Here is a 21580-nt window from a genome sequence, read left to right on the forward strand (position 1 = left end):
GGAGTAAGGTCCTACCACATCATTAACTTTTACACTAATAGTCCCCTGATTCTTCATCAATTAACTGGGCAATCCAAACTTCTTATTAAAGATGAAGAAATATGTTGTCTTGTTATAAAAAAAAGAGTTCAGAGTTGAGCAGATTGCTTGCAGGTTGCAGCTTCTCCCTCTGCACTTCAACTTTAATGAGTACAGTATGCTTTTTGCAGAAGCAAATGGAATTTTCTCTGTTGGGCAAATAAAGCGCCGGAGCCAGAATCTCGAACGACACAATTATGGTGCAACCACAGTGCAAAGTTCCGTTCCTTTAACAAGGAGACGCTTTGTTCCTTGCGTATGGCTCCTCGAAGCACACCGTAAACGACCTAGTGCCTGGACCATCAATAGTGCCGTACGTCCTCTTCGTCGGAGGCCGGCACAAAGACTTTGGCATGCATGCATGATACACGCATACGTGCTTCCGTTTACACGATCCGTACCGAACAAGCTCGACCGGCGGCGATCCTTGCCGTCGCCCCGACGCCAAGCTCGCACAAACTTTCGCCCAGAATAATGGCGTAGCCCCGGGCAGGCGAGGACCACCACGCTGGCCAGTGCCCACTACATACCGGGAGCATGCGTAAATACAGTGGCAATGCCATTCGCCCGTACAGGCGGCGCGATAATATACTGTCTGTACTGCAATGGAGAGCTCGAGAGAAATCGTCGACGACGTCGGCATAGTCCTGGGGCGGTACAGCCTCGACGTGAGCGCCGGCTGCGGCGGGCGGCGGAGCACCCTGCTGGACGAGTACGAGCGGCTGGCGTTCGAGGCGCAGCTCAACAGCGCCATCTTGCGCCGGTGCTTCTCCGAGCCCAGCCCGGTCAGGTTCGCCCAGCCTTCCGCCGGCGCGTCGCCGGCGGCGCCGGCTCAGTGGACCGGAGGAGAGGCGCAACGGGATGAGCCTGCGGCCGCCGGGAGGTCGTGGCGTCTCCTCGAGCTGGTGGCTAAGTGGCTCGAGATGTTGAAGACGGTGCTCTGGTGGCTCGGGAGCGTGTGGGAGCGGCGCCGGTGGAAGGAGCAGGACACGCGACGACGCCCGCCGGCGACGGTGCCACGGGTTCAGCTGCAGGACTACCTGTGTTAGTTACAGTACTTTCTTTCGAACAAGTAGTTACACTTACACTGTCTTGTCTCTGAAAGTGTCTGTGTGCGTACTGTACGATTTTTCCTTTTTTCTGTTGTTATTTGAAAGTGATTTCTTTTTCGGTTCGTATATCTTGGAACGGAAGTGGAACTTCGTTTGGCTACTTGAATGCCCGTGCATTTCTATGGCCACTATTTTTTTTATGCAACACCTCAGTATAATAAATGGAAAAATTATATTTATGAAACTAGAGCCGCAATATATTAAACTAGAGCTGCAATATATTAAGATTGTACCTCATTTGAAATATATTTCAACAAAATACAGCGAATAAATGTGAAAATAAGCAGTCGACTATTTTTTTTATCAACTAATATCTATCATTGATGCTTCTTAGATAGTGTCGTACAATGTTAGTGATATTGTCTTGCTTCAGTGGTGGAGCTCTATTCGGCGGCAGGAGATGGAGGAGGTGGCGTAGAGAAGGGGATGGTAAATTAGGCCGGTAGTTGTAAAGAGCTTTGTTAGTGTTGGACGTGAGTTACAGTACCCTGTCTCAAATTAGATCAAATTTGCCTTATACATTAAAACATGTAAACATGTATATAGGCGTATGTACATAAATCTGGGACATGTAATTGAGACAGAGTATATCTGGCATGGGTAGACCGGCCCGGTCAGCCCGGCCCGAAAATTCCAGGCTTGGGCCAGCATGTAGGCTAGGCCTGGGCCTGATTTTCGCGGAACACGATTCATGAAACACGATGCAACCATGATACATGGCAATGTGAGCGGGCGATGAGGTGGGGTGCGCATGAACTCGTTCTCTTTTTACTCAGGGCTTATTTGATTCGCAGGATTTCACAAACGTAGGAATAGGAAAAAAAAATACATAAATAGGATATGAATGTACGTGTAATCCTATAGAGTTTTCAAAGCACAAGAATTTCTGAAGTTGAATCCTTAAAACCATAATTAAAATAAATGTAAAAGTAAGATTAGATCATTATCATGCAACTTATGACATATTTCTCTTCTTTGTGCGTCGTAAAAAGAGGTTTGAGTGGATTGTGGAATTCCTTTGATTTCCCTATGAAACCTAAACTAAAGGAAAAAAATCCCTACACTTTTCGTATAGCCTATTCAGTTGAATAAAATGGATAAATAGTGGCACCAAAGAAAAATTTCCTATTCCTATGATTTTCCTCCAACATTTCTATGAATAAAACATGTCCTTACTAGAGTTAGAATAACAATCCTATAAGTTGCTCCAACTTTCTCAACTTGTAATAGCGCCGCACGGGGTCGGGTCAGCATCATTCCCGGTTCAAATGGAACTTTTAGTCTCAATTGAAGACATCAACCAGAACTAAAAGTGTGGCACGGGTTAGAATGCCGCACAAGGGCAGACGCGAGACCCTTTAGTCTCGGTTGGTCTTAACAACCGAGACTAAAGCTCCTCCAACCCGAGCACTCGAGTCCAGCCACATGGAGATCCTTTAGTTCCAGTTTTTGCAACACAACCGGCACTAAAGGATGACTTTAATCCCGATTGCGTCATTCCGGTTGCACAACCGAGACTCAAGACAGTTACCGATCGGGACTGATGATCTTTTTCTACTAGTTAACACAATGTATAAGTCATGATTGGATAGGTAAAGAGTCACGTGTGTAGGTGATTTGGTGCCATGTGGAACAGGAAATCGTCTTTGCCTTTGCCGGTTGCTGCACCAACATGAGAAAGTTAATTATGCAGCAGTCTATGGCGATCTTTTCCCCTGGAAGATGGTCGTGGCGAAACTTGAGCTCCTGAGATAGTCGGCAAATGAAAGCAGAGCCGGATGAAACTGACGGGGAACTTATTCAGTTCCATCCAAGTGGTTGAACTGAACCGTCAGTCGTCCTCTACCCATCGACGTCATCGGCCACACTCACGGTGCGAGGGCAGCTACCTGGATACACTGAGGATGAGAGGATGCGTGATTCGGGTGCGCACCGGGCGACGGCGACGGAGCTGCCGTCCGTCCGTGCAGCTAGACGTGGCGATCGTGGGGCGTTGGCGCGTCGGGGTGATCCCGGCGGTTCAACCGCCGACGCGATCGCCGTCGCGTGCGGGCGAAGGCACGAGCACGTCGCCCTGGTGGTTGGCTCGCTTGCGGATCGGTAGGCGCCCACGTGTCGACGTGCCATGGCCAAGCACCAGGCAACCGGCCGACATCCGCGACCCCGGGCATGCAAGCCGCCGCGCGCCGGCGACGAAGATTCAGCAAAGCTTGTTGCTCACAGTATGCCAGTACAACGTTTTGCGGCGTCGAATCCTTACAGTGTGAGCGATCATACATTCGACGCGCGCGGCAAGTGGAGCGCCTGACGAACTGACAATCATGCATGGCAGCCATCGCCGGAAAAATCGACAAGAGCTTGCGCGTGCGGAACTGTGCTGGACTGCTGGTACCTTGTGGTGCTGTAGCACCGGCAAAGGCGTGGGAGTCTCAGATGTTCGATCGACCAGCTCACACGATGACCACGGCGATCGTCTCAGTCTCCGCAGGACGCTGGCTCCGTCCGCCGCCGCCCTTCGCGGGCGCGCCCTCGATGACCGGCCGCCGGCACGTGGGGCAGGACCCGTGGGAGACGAGCCAGGCGTCGACGCACCGGACGTGGAACCCGTGGCCGCACCGCGGCAGCACGCGCACCTTCTCGCCGTCCACGAATTCGCCGAGGCAGATGGCGCACACGTCGTCGATGTCCTCCCCGCCGCCCGCGCCGTACACCTCCACGGGGAGGCTCCTCAGCGCGCGCCTCTTGATGCCGCCGGCGCCGCCGCTTCCCCGCCGCGCGGACGCGCCGCCCGCGCCGGTGGCCGCTGCTGCCGCGGCTGCCCCGCGGCTGCCGTACCGGAGCGCGCACCGGGCCAGGGAGTTGAGCCCGATGGCGAAGAGCAGCGCGAAGAAGAGCGCCGCGAGGATGATCACCACGTTGGTGTCGAACGCCGAGCCGCCTCCCGCCGCGGGGCCTCCGCCGTGGTCGTCGAAGCCCAGCCCAGCCGTGCCGACGCTCGACGGTGCCGGTGCCTCCGAATCAGCACGACCCATAGTTGATGAAGCTAATTCGTGCCGATGCTCGACCGATCAGAGTTCGCCCTGCGGCCGATTGATCGATGCTTCGAGGTATTTGGACTGGTGCCCACCCAGCTCGCTCGATCGATGCTTCAAGCTAGCTATTCGACTGGACTGATTCCTGCGCTATCCTTGTGAGCGTGCCTGTCACTCTCTAGTCTCTGCTCTGTTCCTGGAGTATATATAAGAGGGCGCCTACACCATTGCTCTAGCGTTGCTGCGCGAGTGTGTACTTTGCAAAAGGGCGCTCCGTCCGGCACCAAGTTGCACCCTGCTGCTGGGTGAGTTGTTGCAGGGATAGAGACACGCGCGCTCGTAGATAAGCGGATACTGCGGCCGCACATACGCCTTTTGGTTGCTTTCTAGGCCGAGTTAAGATATTTTCTTTCTTTGTTCCCCTCCATCCATAAAGAGATGCCGGCGATTTGTCTGAATTCAAATGCAGAAATTCAATCCATCTCACGGGTGCCTATGCTTCCTCTACCAAAAAAAATAAATCAAAATATCGAAATTTCTTGACATTTACATCTTCACAATATATGTGCATTCGTAAAATTTCACGAGAAATTAATATTTTTTATGGTCTATGTAAAAAAGAGAAAAATTAGCGTCTGAAAAGACTTATTTTTAGCATTGAATGTTGTCTTTTTACGCACGCCACACGGCAATTCGATTTTTCACGAAACAACTTTATAAGCATGTAGCTCGTGGAGATATACGTGCGATTTTTTCGTTTCAATTTTTTGAAATTTCAAAATATGTGTAACATATGTTTCAAAATAAAAGGAGCATATACTTTCATGTATCAAAACAACACACTCGTTCAAATGTACCTATACAGTAAATAATGTTTAGATATACTTAAATTTAGATATATTTGTGACATCCTTTTATGGATAGAGATAGTATATTATAGAAAAGCAAAATGCTTAGGTTGTGTTTATCAAAATAAACTCGTTTTATACAAGCTCGTTGGTGTTTATTTATACAAATAACCAACAGGGATTAACAAAATACTATACTTGGTTTATTTTTTGTAAATATATCCTAAAAAATTTGCGGATACTGCGGCCGCACGTTCGCCCTTTAAGTGGGTGTTCATCAAAAGAAATCGTTTCTTTAAGGAATGATGTTTTTTTATGCTCTACATCTCTAATGTACAAATTAACACTAGTGCTAAACAAAATGCTTGATTTATTATCGCGAGCAGTCTACTAAAAACTTTGCATTGTACATGACCTTCTGCGAGCTTGTGTTGCACGTATATGGGGGCAGCACGGACCTTATGTCTGGATAGCAAACTCGCCGTCTGCCGGCGAACAAAAGCTTTAGTGCAAGTTCAGTGAGGTAATCTTCGATGCGACTCCTATCACTCGTCGATAGAGTTCATGAAAATCTGTTGAAACACAGTCACCGAGAGATAATACTATAGCTGATGAGTTAGCTAGGATAGCCAAAGGTCTAGGGTGTGTGTGTGTGTTTTTTTTTTTTTTTTTTAGGATAGCCAAAGGTCTAGGGTGTGTTTGGATTGCTGCCAACGCTGGTCACACCAATATATTGGCCAGCCCACAGAAGTTGGCCGTCGTTTGGATTAGTACCGAAATATTGGCTCGCCCAACATGCCCGGCGCTGCGCCTGTGTTGTTTTCGCCAACATGCGGGCGAGATGTGGGGGCGGAAAAGCTGCGCCAAAAAATTGGCACGGTCACTTGCCGTTGCCGAGGACTCTGGTGTGTATCTCACGTAATTAACCATGCATGTAGGCGGGTGGTTTGAGCCTTTAGGGTATCTCCAGCGGCGCGACGCAAACGGACGCTGAGCGACCGTTTGTGTCCACCGTGATCGGAAATGCGTCTGGCACCACCTCCAGCGGGGCGGCGCAAAGTGACCGGCCGCGGACGCTCGGCGGTCGCGAAAAATGTCCGCTCGGTCCTCGCACGGGCCCGCCTGGCAGCGGCACAACTGCTTCGTCTTCCGCGGCATTACTTCCGGACGGCGCCTTGCAGCCTTTGCAGGGCTGCGTTAATGGCGTGCCTCGGCTTCCGCGAGCGTGCGCAGCGTCGATGCATCTTCTCCGCCAGTACCGGCACCGAGGCGTCGCTTCGGCAGTCTGCGGCCGCGTTAATGGCGATGCCTCGCGTGGCGCGCGGCCGTCGCCTACCTCTGCGCACGTAGTAATGGCGATGCCACGCGTGGCGCGGCCGTCGCCCGCCTCCGCGCTATATATACGGGGCGCGAGCATCTCATCTCCTCCCCACAAACCCTAGCCGCTGCTGCCGTAGCGCCGCTTCCTCTCAAGCAGATCCACCATGAGCAGCGCCGGACGCGGCCAGGCTGCCGCACCTCCACCTCCACCTTCACCTCCCACTCCACCTCCTCCGGCGTCGAGCTCCTCCGAGGAGTTCGACTCCGAGATAGCACCGATCTCCTCCACCCGGTGATGGACGCCGCGGCCCTGGCACTCGCGGCGCAGGAAGCGAAGGAGGAGGCCGGCGGACCACGCACGGCGTTGGGCGCCGGGCTGGAACAACGCAGGCGGCGGCGGCTGCCGGCTGCGCCGAGGACTCCGACTCGGAGATATCTTGGTCCTCCGATGACCACGATGCGCCGACACCGGAGGAGAAGGCGGCGGAGCGACGGGCCCTCGTCGAGTCTTTCGAGACGCTCAAGGACGAGGCCGCCAACGCGAGGCCGGAGCGGCGCTCGCAAGAGGACGCGACGGCGCACCGAGCCATAGCGGCCGCGCGAGAGGCGGCGGAGAAGCAGGCGACGGAGCGACGCAACGACGGTGCCGGCCCGTCAGGAAGCAAGTAGTCTAGGCCTATAGATCTACTTTGTATAATTTTTATGCATTTTTATGTACTACTTTCAATGTTTGTACTATGTTGCAATTTATGGGCCGCCCCGGTGGGAGCACACCCAGATGCAAACGAACGAGCGGACAAAATATGTCCGCGGAGCGACGCAAACGGACGCTCGTGACCACTTTTGGGCGTCCGAAATACGTCGCGCCGCTGGAGATGCCCTTAGCTTGTAATTAACCGGTGGACCCTCACACGATTTGCCGCATGCACCAGGGTAATCAGCGTGTGTAACAACTTCCAGCGGATGCCGTTACTTTTCTTTTCTCTCTGCCTGCAGTTCCGCAGCTTAAACAGCAGCTTAGTACGATCTATGTACATATTCCAAAATTTAGATACTAAATGAGTTAAATATACTGGAGACGTATACGTATTAAATGAGTTGGTTGCAAACCAAACATACTGCAGTTTAGCCATATTTTTAGGCAGTGCCATGGCTACAATCCAAACAACAACACTATACCAAAAATTTGATCATGTCCTTCAGTTGGTTATGCCAAAAATTTGGTAGGGCTAATTTGGGCACGAACCAAACATACCCTTAATCCAAAATGATTGGACACATAAACCACCTGATGCTATTATACCTCTTCTGGTTTCAGATGTAACACATATCTCCAATGAAAAAAAGATATGTAATTTATATTGAAAAAAGATGATTTAGTGCAATTTCAATTAGGCGAGGAAAAGCGCACCTACCACCTTGCCACGCTGTCGCTTTATCAGAGTACACTATGGTGCACACCTCAAAATAGCAAATGGGAATAGAGCCGTAGGTAGCCTCGCACGTAAACCTGGCCATGGCCAGCCCGGCCTAGCCCAAAAATTCCGGAGCGTGCCAGGCATGCATTTCCAGCACAAATGACATGAAATCGTTAAAAAAAAAGGTCGATCTTCGCGAAGGGAAGACAACTCGCTCCGCACGCGACAAATGGCGCACTGTGGTGCCAGAAAATCTCTGGTAAGTGGTCTCCCTGCTCGCCACGTGTCGCAAGGGGAACCAAGGTGGGGATGGGGGAGGAGAGAGAAAACTGGGTTGTGTCAGTTTTTCTCTTTTTCTTCTAAATTCGTTTTTTCAAAATAAAATATCATGAAAACCGTAAGTCCAAATTGTGAACCGTTTGAGATCCTCGTGTCGAAATCTTCAAAACTAGATCCCATGTTGATAGGTTTGGAGATACTTTTTTTTCGTACTTCCAATAATATTATGATTGTACATGTGGTGTGTACATAACTGTACTCGTGTTTCAACTGATAAGTACTTCTATTTTTAGTGTATTTGGTGCAATTTTTCCCTTTACTCGCTAACTGTACTTGTCCGTGTGCGGGACTGTACCTGTATTTACGCGCGACTGTACCTGCTCGTGTGCGCCATTGTACTTCTGTACATGTACTTGCTCGTGTTCACGACTGTACCTACTCGTATGCACGTCTGTACCTGCTCGTGTGTGTGACTGTACTTGTACTCACCCGTAGTACTCGTGTGTTGTGCGTGACTGTACCTGCTCGTGTGCACGACTGTACCTGCTCGTGTGCGTGACTGTACTTGTACTCAGTGGTGGCGCGTAGTGGAGGCCATACCTGGCCATGGCCCATCCTTCTCTCCCGGTTTTCCCTTAAGATTTAGTATAAAGGCTCACTAACATCAACTGGCCCAGTCTACACTGATCTGGCCCATCCTTGGTATTGCTTCACGCTCCGCCACTGCTTGTATTCGCTTGTGTGTTCAACTGTACTCGTGTGTTGTGCGTGACTGTACCTGCTCGTGTGCACGACTGTATCTGCTCGTGTGCCCGACTGTACTTATACTCGCCTATGTGTTCAACTGTACTCGTGTGTTGTGCGTGACTGTATCTGCTCATGTGCACGATTGTACCTGCTCGTATGCGTTACTGTACTTGGTAAATTGAAACTAGCTAAATGAATGCTAAAACGAAAAGCAAGCTAAATGAGGCTAGGTACGTCGTTCTTGCTTTTGCATGGGCTAAGTACTTGATCAGTTGATTGAGCGGAAGGCTTTCGCCCGCGACGCGAAGTACGCGTACAGGGACACGTACGGGAGGAGGCGCATGCGAGCAGTGAGCGAGATAATTACGTGCGCGCGGGAGTAAGCGCGGTGCGTGTCGCGCGGGCAGACGGCCACGCGTCACATGGAGAGCATCGTTCGCGGATGAACCGAACCTTTAAGAAGGTTGGTCTTTTTCTAGTGGTATCCCAAATGACAGGATGGACTTGGGACTCATATCTCGGCGGGCTACAATGTCAGCCTAGCCCAAGTCCCATCCGTTTCTTGCGTATTTGGACCAGGCATGATGGGTGTCAGCATCGGGGGATTTTTAGGCCTGTCATTACCCGAGCTATGACCATGTATAGCAAAAAAGCATTTGCTAAAAAAAAAGCAAAAAAGCATTTTCTGAAAAAAAGTATAGCAAAAAGCAAAAAACATTAAACTTGTCTTCAACAGACATAATACTATATATTATAGGGTAACCAACATCTTTTTTTTCACAATTTTGAACTTTTTTTTGGATTACCAATAGGTTGACACGTATGTGATTTTGTGTTTGTTACCGCTGTGAATTTCTTGTGTGCAATTTGGGTGTCCTTTTGCACTTTCTCCTTTTGTAAATTTAGTGTTGTGCTCCCTTTTGTTACGGGTGGATGTAGCATTTTTATTGAACCGCCGCTTTGACTTCTTCTGGAGAGATCGTCTGTCTCCCTCGACTTCCCCCGCGGTCTCTCTTTCTTTGCCCGTTCTTTTCTTCCTCCTTGCTACGCGGCGAACCTCTGGCGAGTCATGGCCCCATCGTCTTCCTCTGGTTTCTCCGGTGTCCCTCCACCCGCCATCCTCCACGTCCGGCGCCACTGCCTGCTCTCTTCCGTTTTCCCGGCACCGCTGTGCTCGGCCCGCCCATAGATTCTTTAGATTTTCTCTTCCTCTTTCCATCCGTTTTGACCAGATCGAGGGAAATCAAGAATCCCCCAAATTTATTCAGATCAATTCCACCGTTCTCCATCTCCTTCGTCCTCTCGCTGCTCGAGCTCCTTTCTAGCCGATTCATATCTAGATCCTGTGCCCGTACCGCCTCCTATGGTCACCGGGTAAGGGTACTGTGGAGGCCAGTCTAACGCTGGGTTCCTTGACTCAGCAACTTGCTCTTATGAGGCACAGAGGCGGCGACGCGGAATGTGTCATTGCCGGATTGGGGGCAACATGCGGAGGGGTGGAGGCCTTGGAGGGGACGAGGTCGAGTGGCTGAGCTTGGTCCCCGCGTTTGCCTCCAGCGAGAAGAGTATTGTGGGCGGCACAGCGGCGGGGAGAACCTGCTGCGGATTCTGGACGTGCATGTGCCTTTGCACGCCTCCCGGCGGTTTTCCTTGCCCTCCACCTCGCCGCGGCGGTCGCCTGTCGTCGTCTTCTGGTGGCTGTGGAGTATGGAGGATCCTGCTTCCTTAGAGCTGTTCGCTGAGACGACCACCTCCTGGTGATTCCAGAGGAGCAGACGCGGCGCGCCTGGACCGTGCTTGACGCGGACCGGATGGGGGTCGCTGCGGCCGCCCAGTCCCCCTCCATGGCGGGTCGCCCCGTGGCAGGCTGGCAGCGCCGATGTATACTTCCGCTACCTGCCTGGAAATCGAAGCGGAACTCCAAGTGCACCGATCAGACGCCAAATCCATGGAGGAAATGGAGCAGAGGCGGCCCCACTTTGTCGAAATTCTCAGGCAAGCCTCCATCCAGTACGACGACCCCCATCCTCAGGTACCAATTTATCCGCTTTGTCTCTTTATTTCCCTTCCCTGTTTCAGTCCGTATTGAACTTCCGTCGTCTTTACCCTTTCCAAGATTCGGCGATAGCTTGATCAGCAGTCAGCAACTAGCTTCAGTTACGAAATATTCTTTATTGGCCTTCCCATTTACGTTGAGAGCTAACAACAATGCTACTGATGCATTACTGTCTTCATTCACTGAAATGTTCAACATATTTACTTGATCAATGGAATTGAGCAGCGGGTTTGTTTTTTAAGGTAGTACAAGTATTCATCCCGGCCAAAGATGCAAACCGCCAGTAGTGTGTAGCACAGAGTTACATCCATAAGCTGTTACAAAGTGTCTGCCAAGTGCTGGAATTAAAAAGTTCAGTAAGTAGTTGAAACACAAGCTCGAGCTGCACATATCCTTTGCAGCAGTGGATATTTGAACCACACTTCATTTTCTAAAAGCACACACTGTATGCCCACGACGGGAAATACATGTAGCTGCCCACTTTGAATTAGTAATGCTTGCGGGTGTTCTCTTCTTTGTAGCACAGGCACCCTTACCTTCCTTCTTTGGCTGTGAAATGTTGTTCCATTCGCTGAAGTGAAAATCCGACTCGAGGTTCTCTGTACTCAATCAATGTTGCACCGGGGTGAAAATCGACCTTTATTTTACCATTCAATCTACGTGTATCATGTACCTTTGCAGCAAAGCATCTTACCATCCCTTATTATTTAAATAATAGTGTGCATTGTTAATTCAGGCTGAAGATAGTGCTAACTTCATCAGTGTTGGATATTACAGTTAATGCTGATGGGTTAAATTTTATGATCTCCACACAAGAAAGATTCATCCACTCATACCACTTGAGTTATAATTTGTGACGTTTTTATCTTTCTGCCTCCCACTCTTTTTGAGATCTATTAAAGATTATACTGAATACTCGATACCAGTCAGTTATAAATTTGTTGAAGTTCTCTTATTAGCAGCAAAGAAAAGTTTACATGGTGCCATGCTAAAACCCTCGCTTCAATCAGAAAGAATTCGTTACAGACCTGCGGATTTCAAATATAATTTATCCTTAACAATTCATGAAGCAGTATGGTGCCTCCACAAAGGCTGCGCAAGATTTGGATTTAATTTCCAGATCTTGAGATGCCTAGATTTTCTAGCATACATGAATCAATTTGGAAAAAACATATCTGAATCACAGAGTTTTCGTCTTGCTTTTTGTGTGGTGATAGATTCAGATTTTATCGACCAAATCATCACTTATCTTTACTCTGTAATGTTTCTTATTTCCTGCCAGACCAGTTAGCGTGGACACGCCCGCTCCGTATCCTAGCCGAGGCGGCTGGTGCAGGCACAAAAGGGGTCGACAGGTTGTTGCGGCGGTGTAGTGCCACTGCGACCAAGGATGTTGACGGTCAAAGGTGACAGTGTGGAGGGGCTCGAGCTTGCGGGACGGTGCGCAGCCAAGGTGGTGTTGAGCACTTTAAAACAATTTTCAATCGAATCAGCCACCTCCGTCGCCTTGCAAATTTTCGTAGGCTCAAACACTTTTCGGAGCACTTCATGTCTTACAGGTAACTTACTGCGATCTTCTCGGTACTATTGTTTGAGGTAAACTAATAACAAATTATTCTGTATATGCAGACATTTAGCCAATTGTGTTACTTTGATTTCACGTCAAGGCTTGAAATCATTCGGCTATGTGGATGATTACTGACAGGCCTAAATTTCCTGACCGGGTTCTTCTCATAGGTTAGATAAAATGTGATATCGTCTCCCTTATGCGCAACATACACTTTTTGCATTCCAGTAATTAGTAGTAGAACCTTGAAATTAACAACCACGTAAAAAGAAGCACTTGTAACTTCATTTCAGTTGTCTTAAATGTGCAGATTTTTCTCATGTGCTTATACATATATAATATGCTAATATGGGTATCTTTCTCATAATCATTACACACCCAGAAGTATTAATATTGACTTCTGCTTGCACACTTGGAGCTACCTCAAGGCATTACAGTAAATACAAACTTAGACTTTCTGAAGGCTTGGGAGGCCTCTATATTTTGTGGACAGCTAAATTTTTCAGAAAGCTCAAAAGCCTTGCGTATTGATGCATTTATAGAGTATACTTTGATAGTAGATGTATTTTAAGAAAGTGAATGGTGCGAATTTTGATTTTCCATATAATCAATCCAGAATATGGACATATGTAAGATTCCTGAACAAACCTACTGCTTAGATTAATTACCGGTTAGGTATACACTTTTTTAAGAAAGTGAATGGTGCGAATTTTGATTTTCCATATAATCAATCCAAAATAAGGACATATGTATGATTCCCAAATAAAGCTACTGCTTAGATTAATTACCGGTTAGGTATACACTTTTTGCCACACAAATTCAGAAGTTTAAGTAATATGATTGATCCCAATGTAGGAATCTACAGAACTTTCAGGTGAAAAAAAACTAGAACACCAATGAGATTTTTGGATGGGAGTCACAAGCATTAATGCAATGTTAAGTTCGCCAAACCTACGAATTAAACAGGCAAGGGGTTTTCTTAAAAGTTAAAAATATGCATTACTATTCAATTAAAGGGGTGAGGCAAGTTTCATGCTAGGTAGTCAACTTCAGTTCGTAGCCTGCATATTCTGTTGCTTTTAATTAAAAGCATTATAACTAACTTATGTATTTTTCTTTTCTTTTTATACATCACAGATGATTTTGTATTAGAACAATATGAAACAGAGATTACAACTGAATCAACCCCATTTGCCGTTTCACTTGCAAGACACCTACACACTGTTGTTTGGTTCTGAGATGTATGGAGCGTTTTGGTGTTCTCATTACAATGAGCAAAAACTGGTACAAGCTCTTTCATCTTCTTAATTTCCTTGCTGATGTGCTCAGCAAAATCTCCCATAACGAAGTTGAACAAAATCACCCTAAGAAATTATTTCCATTATTTTGTAATTAGATCTTCACTCTTTGGTATGCGCCTACAATTCTCTACTCACAATTTTCGCTTTAATACAGACCAAAAAGTGCTAAATATGCAAGTCTTGACGCTAAAAGATTTATCATCCCAAGATTCAACTGGAAGGTTCTTGTGTGTGCTGCTCGAATATGGAAGTGTAGGCATCAGAAAAACAAAGCAGAACTTATATGAGCTAGAGTTTATTGTCGATGAGGTACTGTTTTATGATCTGAAACATTGTATTGAACTACCTTGCATTGTGCATGCCATCTCCCATGTTGTTTTCCCTCTTTTTTTGTCCCCGGTTATTTTAGAACGTTGCGTTCGTGGACGAAGATAAACTGATTCTTTTATATCTGGTTATCTTCTTGCATATCATAATTGTTTTCATAGCAGTACACTTATACTCATGTTTCCTGTTTTGTATGATTTATTTAACCTTGTGATCCCACAGCAGTGAATAATTTTCGTCTGTACTAATTCGTAAGTATGCCTAATCTTTCGAATTACACTTTTCTTGCATTTTGTATTAAAGATCAATGGATGCTCCTATATCTGAACTTTCCTTTCGCATAAAAAATATTTGTTTTGCCACCACCCTTAAACTTATATTTCTTGCAATATATAAATCATCTTACCTTGCAACCTCACACAGTAATAATTTTCATGCAAACCAATTCGTGAATTTACACGATCTTCTGAATTATATTTTGCATACACTTTATACTAGCTAGCATGGAAACCTCCTCAACCATGTTTTTCGTCTTTTTATATTAATCAGAGTTGATAAGTTATTTGAATGTTCTTTTACCCCTGGTTGTTCTTTTTTATTTTTTTTAAGACGGATAATGTTAGAAAGATGCTTCCGAGCTGTTTAGACGAGTTTCTGAAGTCAACTACTTATTTCACGTTAGCAACATAGAACACAGTTCAGTTTAATAGAACCATGCATACTAAGTATCTCATGTCGCCATCTAGATGTGTCTTAGTCAATACACTGAACATATTTTTTTTCCTAGGTAACATGCTATCATTTCCAAGCCGGCTGTTACCTCTGATGTATTACTTTCTTTTTTTACGCATGTGTCCTTATAATAGTCTACTAAATAAACTTTTCTTGAGGCTGCAATGTAAGTTGCCCGCTTCTAAAAGGTGCCAGATATATGAGCTTTGGCATAGGAAGTAGTCTTTTTTGTTACTTAGATCCAGGGATCTATTATTGATTTCTTGCAATTCAATGTTTGGAAGTTCTCTATTTTTTCATCTACAAATATATTCAGCTTTATGACCTCTGAAGTAGTTTTAAAAAACATGTTCTTACTAAGTCTGGGTTGCTTCCTTGCTTATAATGGACGAGTTCAGGCTGAAGATCAAAGAAGAAGCACATATCAGGCCTGCCACCAAGGAGTAGGTTATCCCCAACACGGTTGGCAAAGGCATGGAAATTAGCCTCCTTTTCTCTGACAAAGAAGAGGTGACTTTGGTAAATACTGATTGCCCTCCAAGTAGAAATAATAAGGTTTTCCAAAAATTGTGTTCTATGTTTTTACGTCCCAGTTACCAAGTGTAATGTGCATACGATGGCTTCCAGGGATTGCATAGTCAGTTTTTATCTTTGATGGTGTAATAAAAGTTGCGACGAGATCCCATACATGTACCACATGCATCAACATTGTTGCTTTTTCTTTTTGCGAATTCATCTACATTGTTGCTTGATAGATGATTTATCTGACAACTTGGACAGAAATAATGCTGCGATGAACGAGCATTCAATCAAAAGTATGCGTCCACTCTGAAAATACCACTTATTATTCTTTAACTCACAGGCATATGTTGGGCGCGGCGTGCCGCCGTGCCAGTAGTTTGCTAGTAATATATAACCTCTAACAGTGTGTTCTGTCAGAAAAAACCTCTAACAGTGTGTTTGGGGGAAAGTGTGTATTTCTCGACCGTTCGGAACGGTCCGTATGGATAGGAGAACTTTTTTTTTTTTTTTTTTTGCATACCACGCTTATCACGTGGTTATGGATAGGAGAACTGGCTGCGCACGATTTAACGGTGTGATCTAAATAAACTAATCTATTTAGCGTGATCCGTCCATTCACTAAATTTGTGGAACTGAGGATCTCCAACCTGGCGATCCAAACGGACGCGCTGGCCCGTCCATTTTGGGCCGTTTGGGTGGCCGAACGGACACCCGGACAGCGCTCCGCGTCCGCGTGTCCGTTTGGGTCGCACGCTGCACCCAACGCGCGGACGCACCGCATATGAAAATAAAAAAGGAAAACAGCCAAAAATAACATTAAACTAGTGGTTAATTAAACTTAGCCCTATTTTGGGCAATTTTTACACAAAAGAAAGCCCTATATGGGCTTTAAACTAAAAAAAAAAACCCTAGACAGGGTTTGCGAGCACGGTGGCCGCCGGCAGTACTACCCCCAGTAGTACTCGTCATCGTCGGCGTCGATGACGACGACGCCCCCCGGCGGCGACGCGCTGTTCCGGCTCGACACGCCGGAGGGCACCGGGGACTCCGGCCGGGGCTCCCACTGCGCCCTTCCCGGGCGGAGTGCGCGTTCGGCGGGCTCGCCGGCCTGCGCAGCCGTGCCCTCCGCGCGGACTCCCTGCCGGAGCTGCTCCTCCGGCCGCGGCCCGGCGTGGCCGGGCGCTCCTCCTCCGCTGGCGCGCGGCCCGGCGCTCCTCCTCCTCCGGAGCGCCGCCTGACGCGTAGCCTCCTCCCGACGGCGCGCCGGCTCGAGGAAGGCCCACGCGTCCGCCCGGGCGTCCCTCCCGGGCCTTCCGGCCGCCTCCTCCAGCGCGGAGGTGCGCAGCGCCTCGGCGAGGTGCGGCCATTTGGCCAGCTCGTCGAGGTCCTGCTGCTCGCGGGACGCCGCGAGCGCCGCCTGCAGCTCCGGGTCGTTCTCCTCCTCCTGGGGCTGCGGCTGCGGCTGGGGCTGGGGCGCGGGCTCGTTGATGTAGAGGCCGCCGGGCGGCGGCCAGCCCGCCTAGCAGCTGTGCCTGGCTGCGCGCGAGGCCGCGCCGTCGCGGATGTGAAGCATGTGCGCCGGCGCGCATCGTGCTCCACCTCGAACCACAAGTCCCGAGTTGGGACTTGCGTCGCCGTACGCGGGGTCGTGCCGGAGGTCCGCCGGCAGCTGAGCGCGCCGCCTCCGGATCTCGGCGTAGCGGGCGCGGCCGGAGCCCGGGATGGGCGGCACCGGAACCCGATCTGGGCTCAGGAGCCAGCCGTGGGGGAGGTGCACGTCCCCCCACGGCATTGGGACGCCGGCGTCCCAGAACATCTGCGCCACCGCTACGGTGACGTAGATCCGCTCGCGTCTGGGAGGCGCCGGTGGCCCCATTGTGAACGCCGGCGGCGCGACTTGCCGGCTGCTGCCGGCCTCGTGGTCGTTGGCGGACGGCTCGAACTCGCGCTTCGGGGCCATGGCGGCGCGGAAGCTTCGAGCTCGCGCGTGCGGCCGGAGTGGAAAGTGGGGACTGGATAGGGACCGTCCCCTTCCCCAGTCCACATTTAATAGGACCGGGGCACCGACAGGTGGGCCAGCCACGCGGACGGGCGGACACGCGAGGACGCCGCGTGCCATCCGCGGCCACGCAAACCCGGCCCAGATTTGGGCCGGGTTTGCGTCGTTCCGGACGCCGCGGCCGTCCGCTTTTGCGGTGCGTCCCCGCGTTGGGCCTGGTTTTTGTCCGGCTGGACCCATCCGGACGCGCGGGCGCGGGATGGGTCGCCCCGTTGGAGATGCCCTGACATGTCTATGGACAACGCGCGGATCGCGTGAGTGTCCGCCCGTCTGCAGCTAGATGCATGAGGGTTGCACTACGACAGCATATGATACGAAGAACAATGCTAACCCTAATACATCTAAGATAACTACGTTGCTCGCCATCAAAAAGGCTTCAGCACGAGCAACGCATGAACAACAAGATAGGCTTGTGCTGCCTAGATCGCAAGATGCGATCTAGGCAGAGCGTGCGTAAACGAGACATTTGTAAATAGATGATGCATCATTAAAGTTTAGACATCCTTCTACAAAAAGGCGCACATCTAAAATAACAAAAATTAAAAGATACCAACCTCTACTATTGGCCGACCTACGTCCACTCCTCGTTGTCACCAAGGCCTCTGTTGCCGGAGGGTTCGACGTCATCGATCGCCGCCCGCAGCCCAAATAGCGCGTTCCTACCTGTGTTGCATGGCAGCCAAGTGGTGGCGGTCAGCGGTGCGCACCTCCTCTAGACCCACTCGGCCCACGACGGGCCAACGTGGTGTCGATCTTGGCCGCCCAGTGCTCCCTCCTCCCTTGCTCCATGATCCGCTCTGCTTGTGCCTTAGTGAGCACTTTCTCGTGCAACGCCGCCGCAACGAGCTACATCGTCTGGCGTTGTGCCAACACTTCCTCGTCACGCTTCTGATGACTTCGTTCACGTGCCCTTGCCGCGGAGCTGCGTTGCATCCTGTGTAGTTGCCAGAGGCCCTCCCCATGGCTAGGCATCGGCGACGCGCTTGGTCCGGCATCGTGCACCGGGATGTTCACCTCCTCTTCGTCCTCCTCCTTGTCCAGGAGTCCCCAATCCATAGCCACGACCGCCGCCTCTGCCATGCGGTTCTCCTCCGTTGCCTCATCGTTGATGGCGCACAAGGAGACCGAGGAGGCAGCAGCGCACGAGAAGGCCTACTGCGCCCGCCCCCCTCCGTTGCGGTGGCGTGCTGAAGATCATGCACGACGATGTTAGCGGCCTCATTCGCCACCGCCTTCAACATCTCCATGGACACCGTCTGGTGAATCTCACGCACGGCCGCGCGACGGCCTCCTTGGCCACCGCTCCCTTCGCCACGACGCCATGAATCTGGAGCACCGTGACTTGGGTGGCCTCTTACGTCGCCCGCCTCAACCCCCTCCTCTACCGCCTGCTAAGCCACCGCGCCTTCGCGCTCAAAGCTGGCCACCTTGTCCTCGGTGTACCACTAGATTAGATATATGTCCCGCAGGTCATCATCCTTGTCGTAGGCCTGCGGGAATGGTCGATGCACATCTTCCTGAAAGCGGTATAGTTGGCGATCTCAAGGCGAGGCATAGATGATTTTGTGTTTGCTGTCGGTTGGGTGGTGCTCCTCGCCGCGCCTGTGGGCATTATTATAGACCACAGCCTAGGCGGGAAACTGACGGTCAGGTGCGTACGCGGGAAAGACGAGCCAACGAGGGCAGGAACCCCATGCCGGGCCCCTTCGCGCGATGTGCCGAATGGGCACGCCAGTGCCTCGCGCCACGTGGGATGGAAGCCCTTAGGCCCGCTTGGCAGCTGCTGAATTGATGAGTGGCCACCGTAACTAATGACCTAGCGATGCGTGCTAGAGATTAATGGAGCCACCGCCCACCTACCTTCACCTATATATGGCCAAGCAGTAAACACGCACCATAGCCCCCACGCCTGCCGCTGGGTATAAAATAGGGTGCTCGAGCACAGTCTCCTCCTCAAACAAACCCTAGCGCTGATATCCACCTTCTCCCCACGAGATCCAAGGCCGGTTCTACGGGCCGCGGTCGTGGCATTCCGTGGCAGGGGCCCGAGAGCAGGATCCCCCTTCCCCCCTGCCTGAACGCTCGTCGTCACTCTGCTTCCACCTCGAGTTCTTCGAGTTCGTCATCTTCATCAAAGATGACCCTTTGAGTTTGAAAAGGCACCCGAAGAAGTTCTTGCAATATCTGGCCGCCGGCTCTAGGAAACCAACTACGGCTTTTGCCGGTGGCCTGTCAATGTGTTGTTGGACGGGGAAGGCCACATGTTCCTCCACGCTGGATGGGAGAAATTTGCCCGCGCCCACAACCTGGAGGTCGGCTGCTTGGTGGACTTCATGGGAAGGCGACAACGAGAGGGTGAATGTGTTTGCCGACACATACCGCCGCATGCACCACCATGGCGACAACAACGACGACAGTGACGATGGCAACAACGATGAGCAGAAGCCCATCATTTAGGTTTCTGGATGTAATATTTCCATCTCAATTAAAATTTGTTTTATTATTTATAATCTTTTTAGAATTTCTTATGGAGGTCGCCGGTGTGTCCAACCTCTCTCTAAATTGGGGAGCAGGTGCCGGCGTCTCCATAGCGCACTGCCAGCGCCTAATTAGGAGGCGCCCTTGAAGATGGTCTAAATAGACCATTATCTGTTCGCGGGCTGACCCGAACGAACTAAAACTGATCGAATGGGTTGTCGTTTTGGATCACCCTGTTGAAGATGCCCTCAAGTAGACAGTGATAGTTAGTGCTACTTTTTTTTTTTTTGGTGTAATAGTTAGTGCTACTTGTGCGTCCCCAATTTGTTTATGTGTACTTTGTTTGGTATTTTGCATCCAAGGTTCTGAATGGGAGTGCGCATGGAGCTATCGTAGATTGATTGGCCGTGTGAAGTTTGGCGTCGCTTTAGCCGAGAGATTCCGAAGATACTGATTTGTTTTGTAAACTATCATGATTCATGAACATAGTAAATAACTTAGCTTATCTGTCCGTAAAGATACGCATACGCTGAGCAATAATAAACCTTCGAGGGGAAGAGCACAAGTGCAACAAACAAGTATGTAACTCGGAGCGTCGAGCGTACTTTTAAATAACGATTTAGATCAGAGTAGTTCAAGTAGTACGCACTAGTAGCTAATATCTTCCTAGTCACGCGCACATGCACCAGCAAAGCGAATAGTAGTATCTTCTTTTGCAAATATCTTGCTCATAACACGCGCTGTGCCTTTTCGAAAACAAGGTTAATATATAGCTGTGCCAAATATCTTTGTCTTCAGATATTTATTTTCAAACTCAAGAGTTGTGCAAAGTTAATCCCCTATTAAAGTTGCACACTTGCACTAGCAGAAAATATCTCCCTTTGTAAATATCTTACCTTGGGCAACTATTGGTTTATTAAATGGTTCACCTTGGGCCGCGTAACCTCGCCCAACACCTCGTCCACCAGCTCACAATTCTTCTGTCTGACCAAAACACTTCAAGATTGCATATCTAGAGATACTTTGAAAAAAACGTTAGCAGGGTTACCAATGGTCTTGCCTTCCATAGTTAGTTTGTTTCGAATAAACCATAGGGTCCAATATTGGGGCGCAAAGATAAATCAAATTACACTAGCGACAGGGTTTGGGCAATAACAAGGAAATCCCCAGCCCCTACTAGGTTCCAGTGTAGTGTAGGAGTTAGCTAGGTTCCAGTCGTAGTGTAGGAGGTACCTAACTCCCACCCACAATAAACGAGCAATTGGGCAAGTAAAAAAAGACATTGTTACAATCCTCAATCTCCCCGCACAGAGAGCAAATGCCGTTTAAAAGCCCATGTTTCTTAGCCACTTGCTTGGCAAGAGGGCAACCGTCCCTGTCGTTGCCTAATCGACGGTACCTCGGAGGAGGGATCCTCACGAGGGGGAGAAGAAGAGGGGGCCATAGGGCGGAGTGCACACGGGACGGTGGTACGCGAGTTACCCAGCTTCGGAACACCTGCACGATGACAGGGCCTACTGCTGCTTGTCTGGAATTATCTGGGCGCTTTCGCGTTGTTACAATGAGTTGTGGTTGTGCCTCTAGGGCTCCCGGGATCCGGCTTATAAAGGCGCACGGATCTAGGGTTTACATGGAGAGTCCTAGCCGGATTACAGATAGCTTAACTACGGTACAATATTTTGCCGTGCACGTCACGGATCCGCC

General features: G+C 49.6%; 1 protein-coding gene and 1 long non-coding RNA gene across 5 annotated transcripts; one reads left to right on the forward strand and one right to left on the reverse strand.

Annotated features, from left to right (window-relative positions):
- Positions 1-3578: 3578 nt before the first annotated feature.
- On the reverse strand, positions 3579-4281 carry LOC124705633 (RING-H2 finger protein ATL74-like). Its single transcript, XM_047237343.1, has one exon. It carries the CDS (start codon positions 4220-4222, stop codon positions 3641-3643), a length of 582 nt encoding a protein of 193 aa, XP_047093299.1. The 5' UTR covers positions 4223-4281; the 3' UTR covers positions 3579-3640.
- A 7281-nt stretch (positions 4282-11562) lies between these two features.
- Positions 11563-15247, forward strand: LOC124648965. Of its 4 annotated transcripts, none has more exons than XR_006986489.1 (4): positions 11563-12449; positions 13595-13741; positions 13913-14067; positions 15216-15247. It is a non-coding gene; the product is annotated as an uncharacterized LOC124648965 (long non-coding RNA). The 4 variants fall into 4 exon arrangements; XR_006986490.1 differs by lacking the exon at positions 11563-12449 and adding an exon at positions 12541-12627 and having other exon boundaries at positions 13610-13741; XR_006986488.1 differs by lacking the exon at positions 11563-12449 and adding an exon at positions 12548-12627.
- The last annotated feature ends 6333 nt before the right edge of the window (positions 15248-21580 follow it).

The sequence above is a fragment of the Lolium rigidum genome, chromosome 4 (assembly GCF_022539505.1).
Source record: "Lolium rigidum isolate FL_2022 chromosome 4, APGP_CSIRO_Lrig_0.1, whole genome shotgun sequence".
Lineage (NCBI taxonomy): Eukaryota > Viridiplantae > Streptophyta > Magnoliopsida > Poales > Poaceae > Lolium > Lolium rigidum.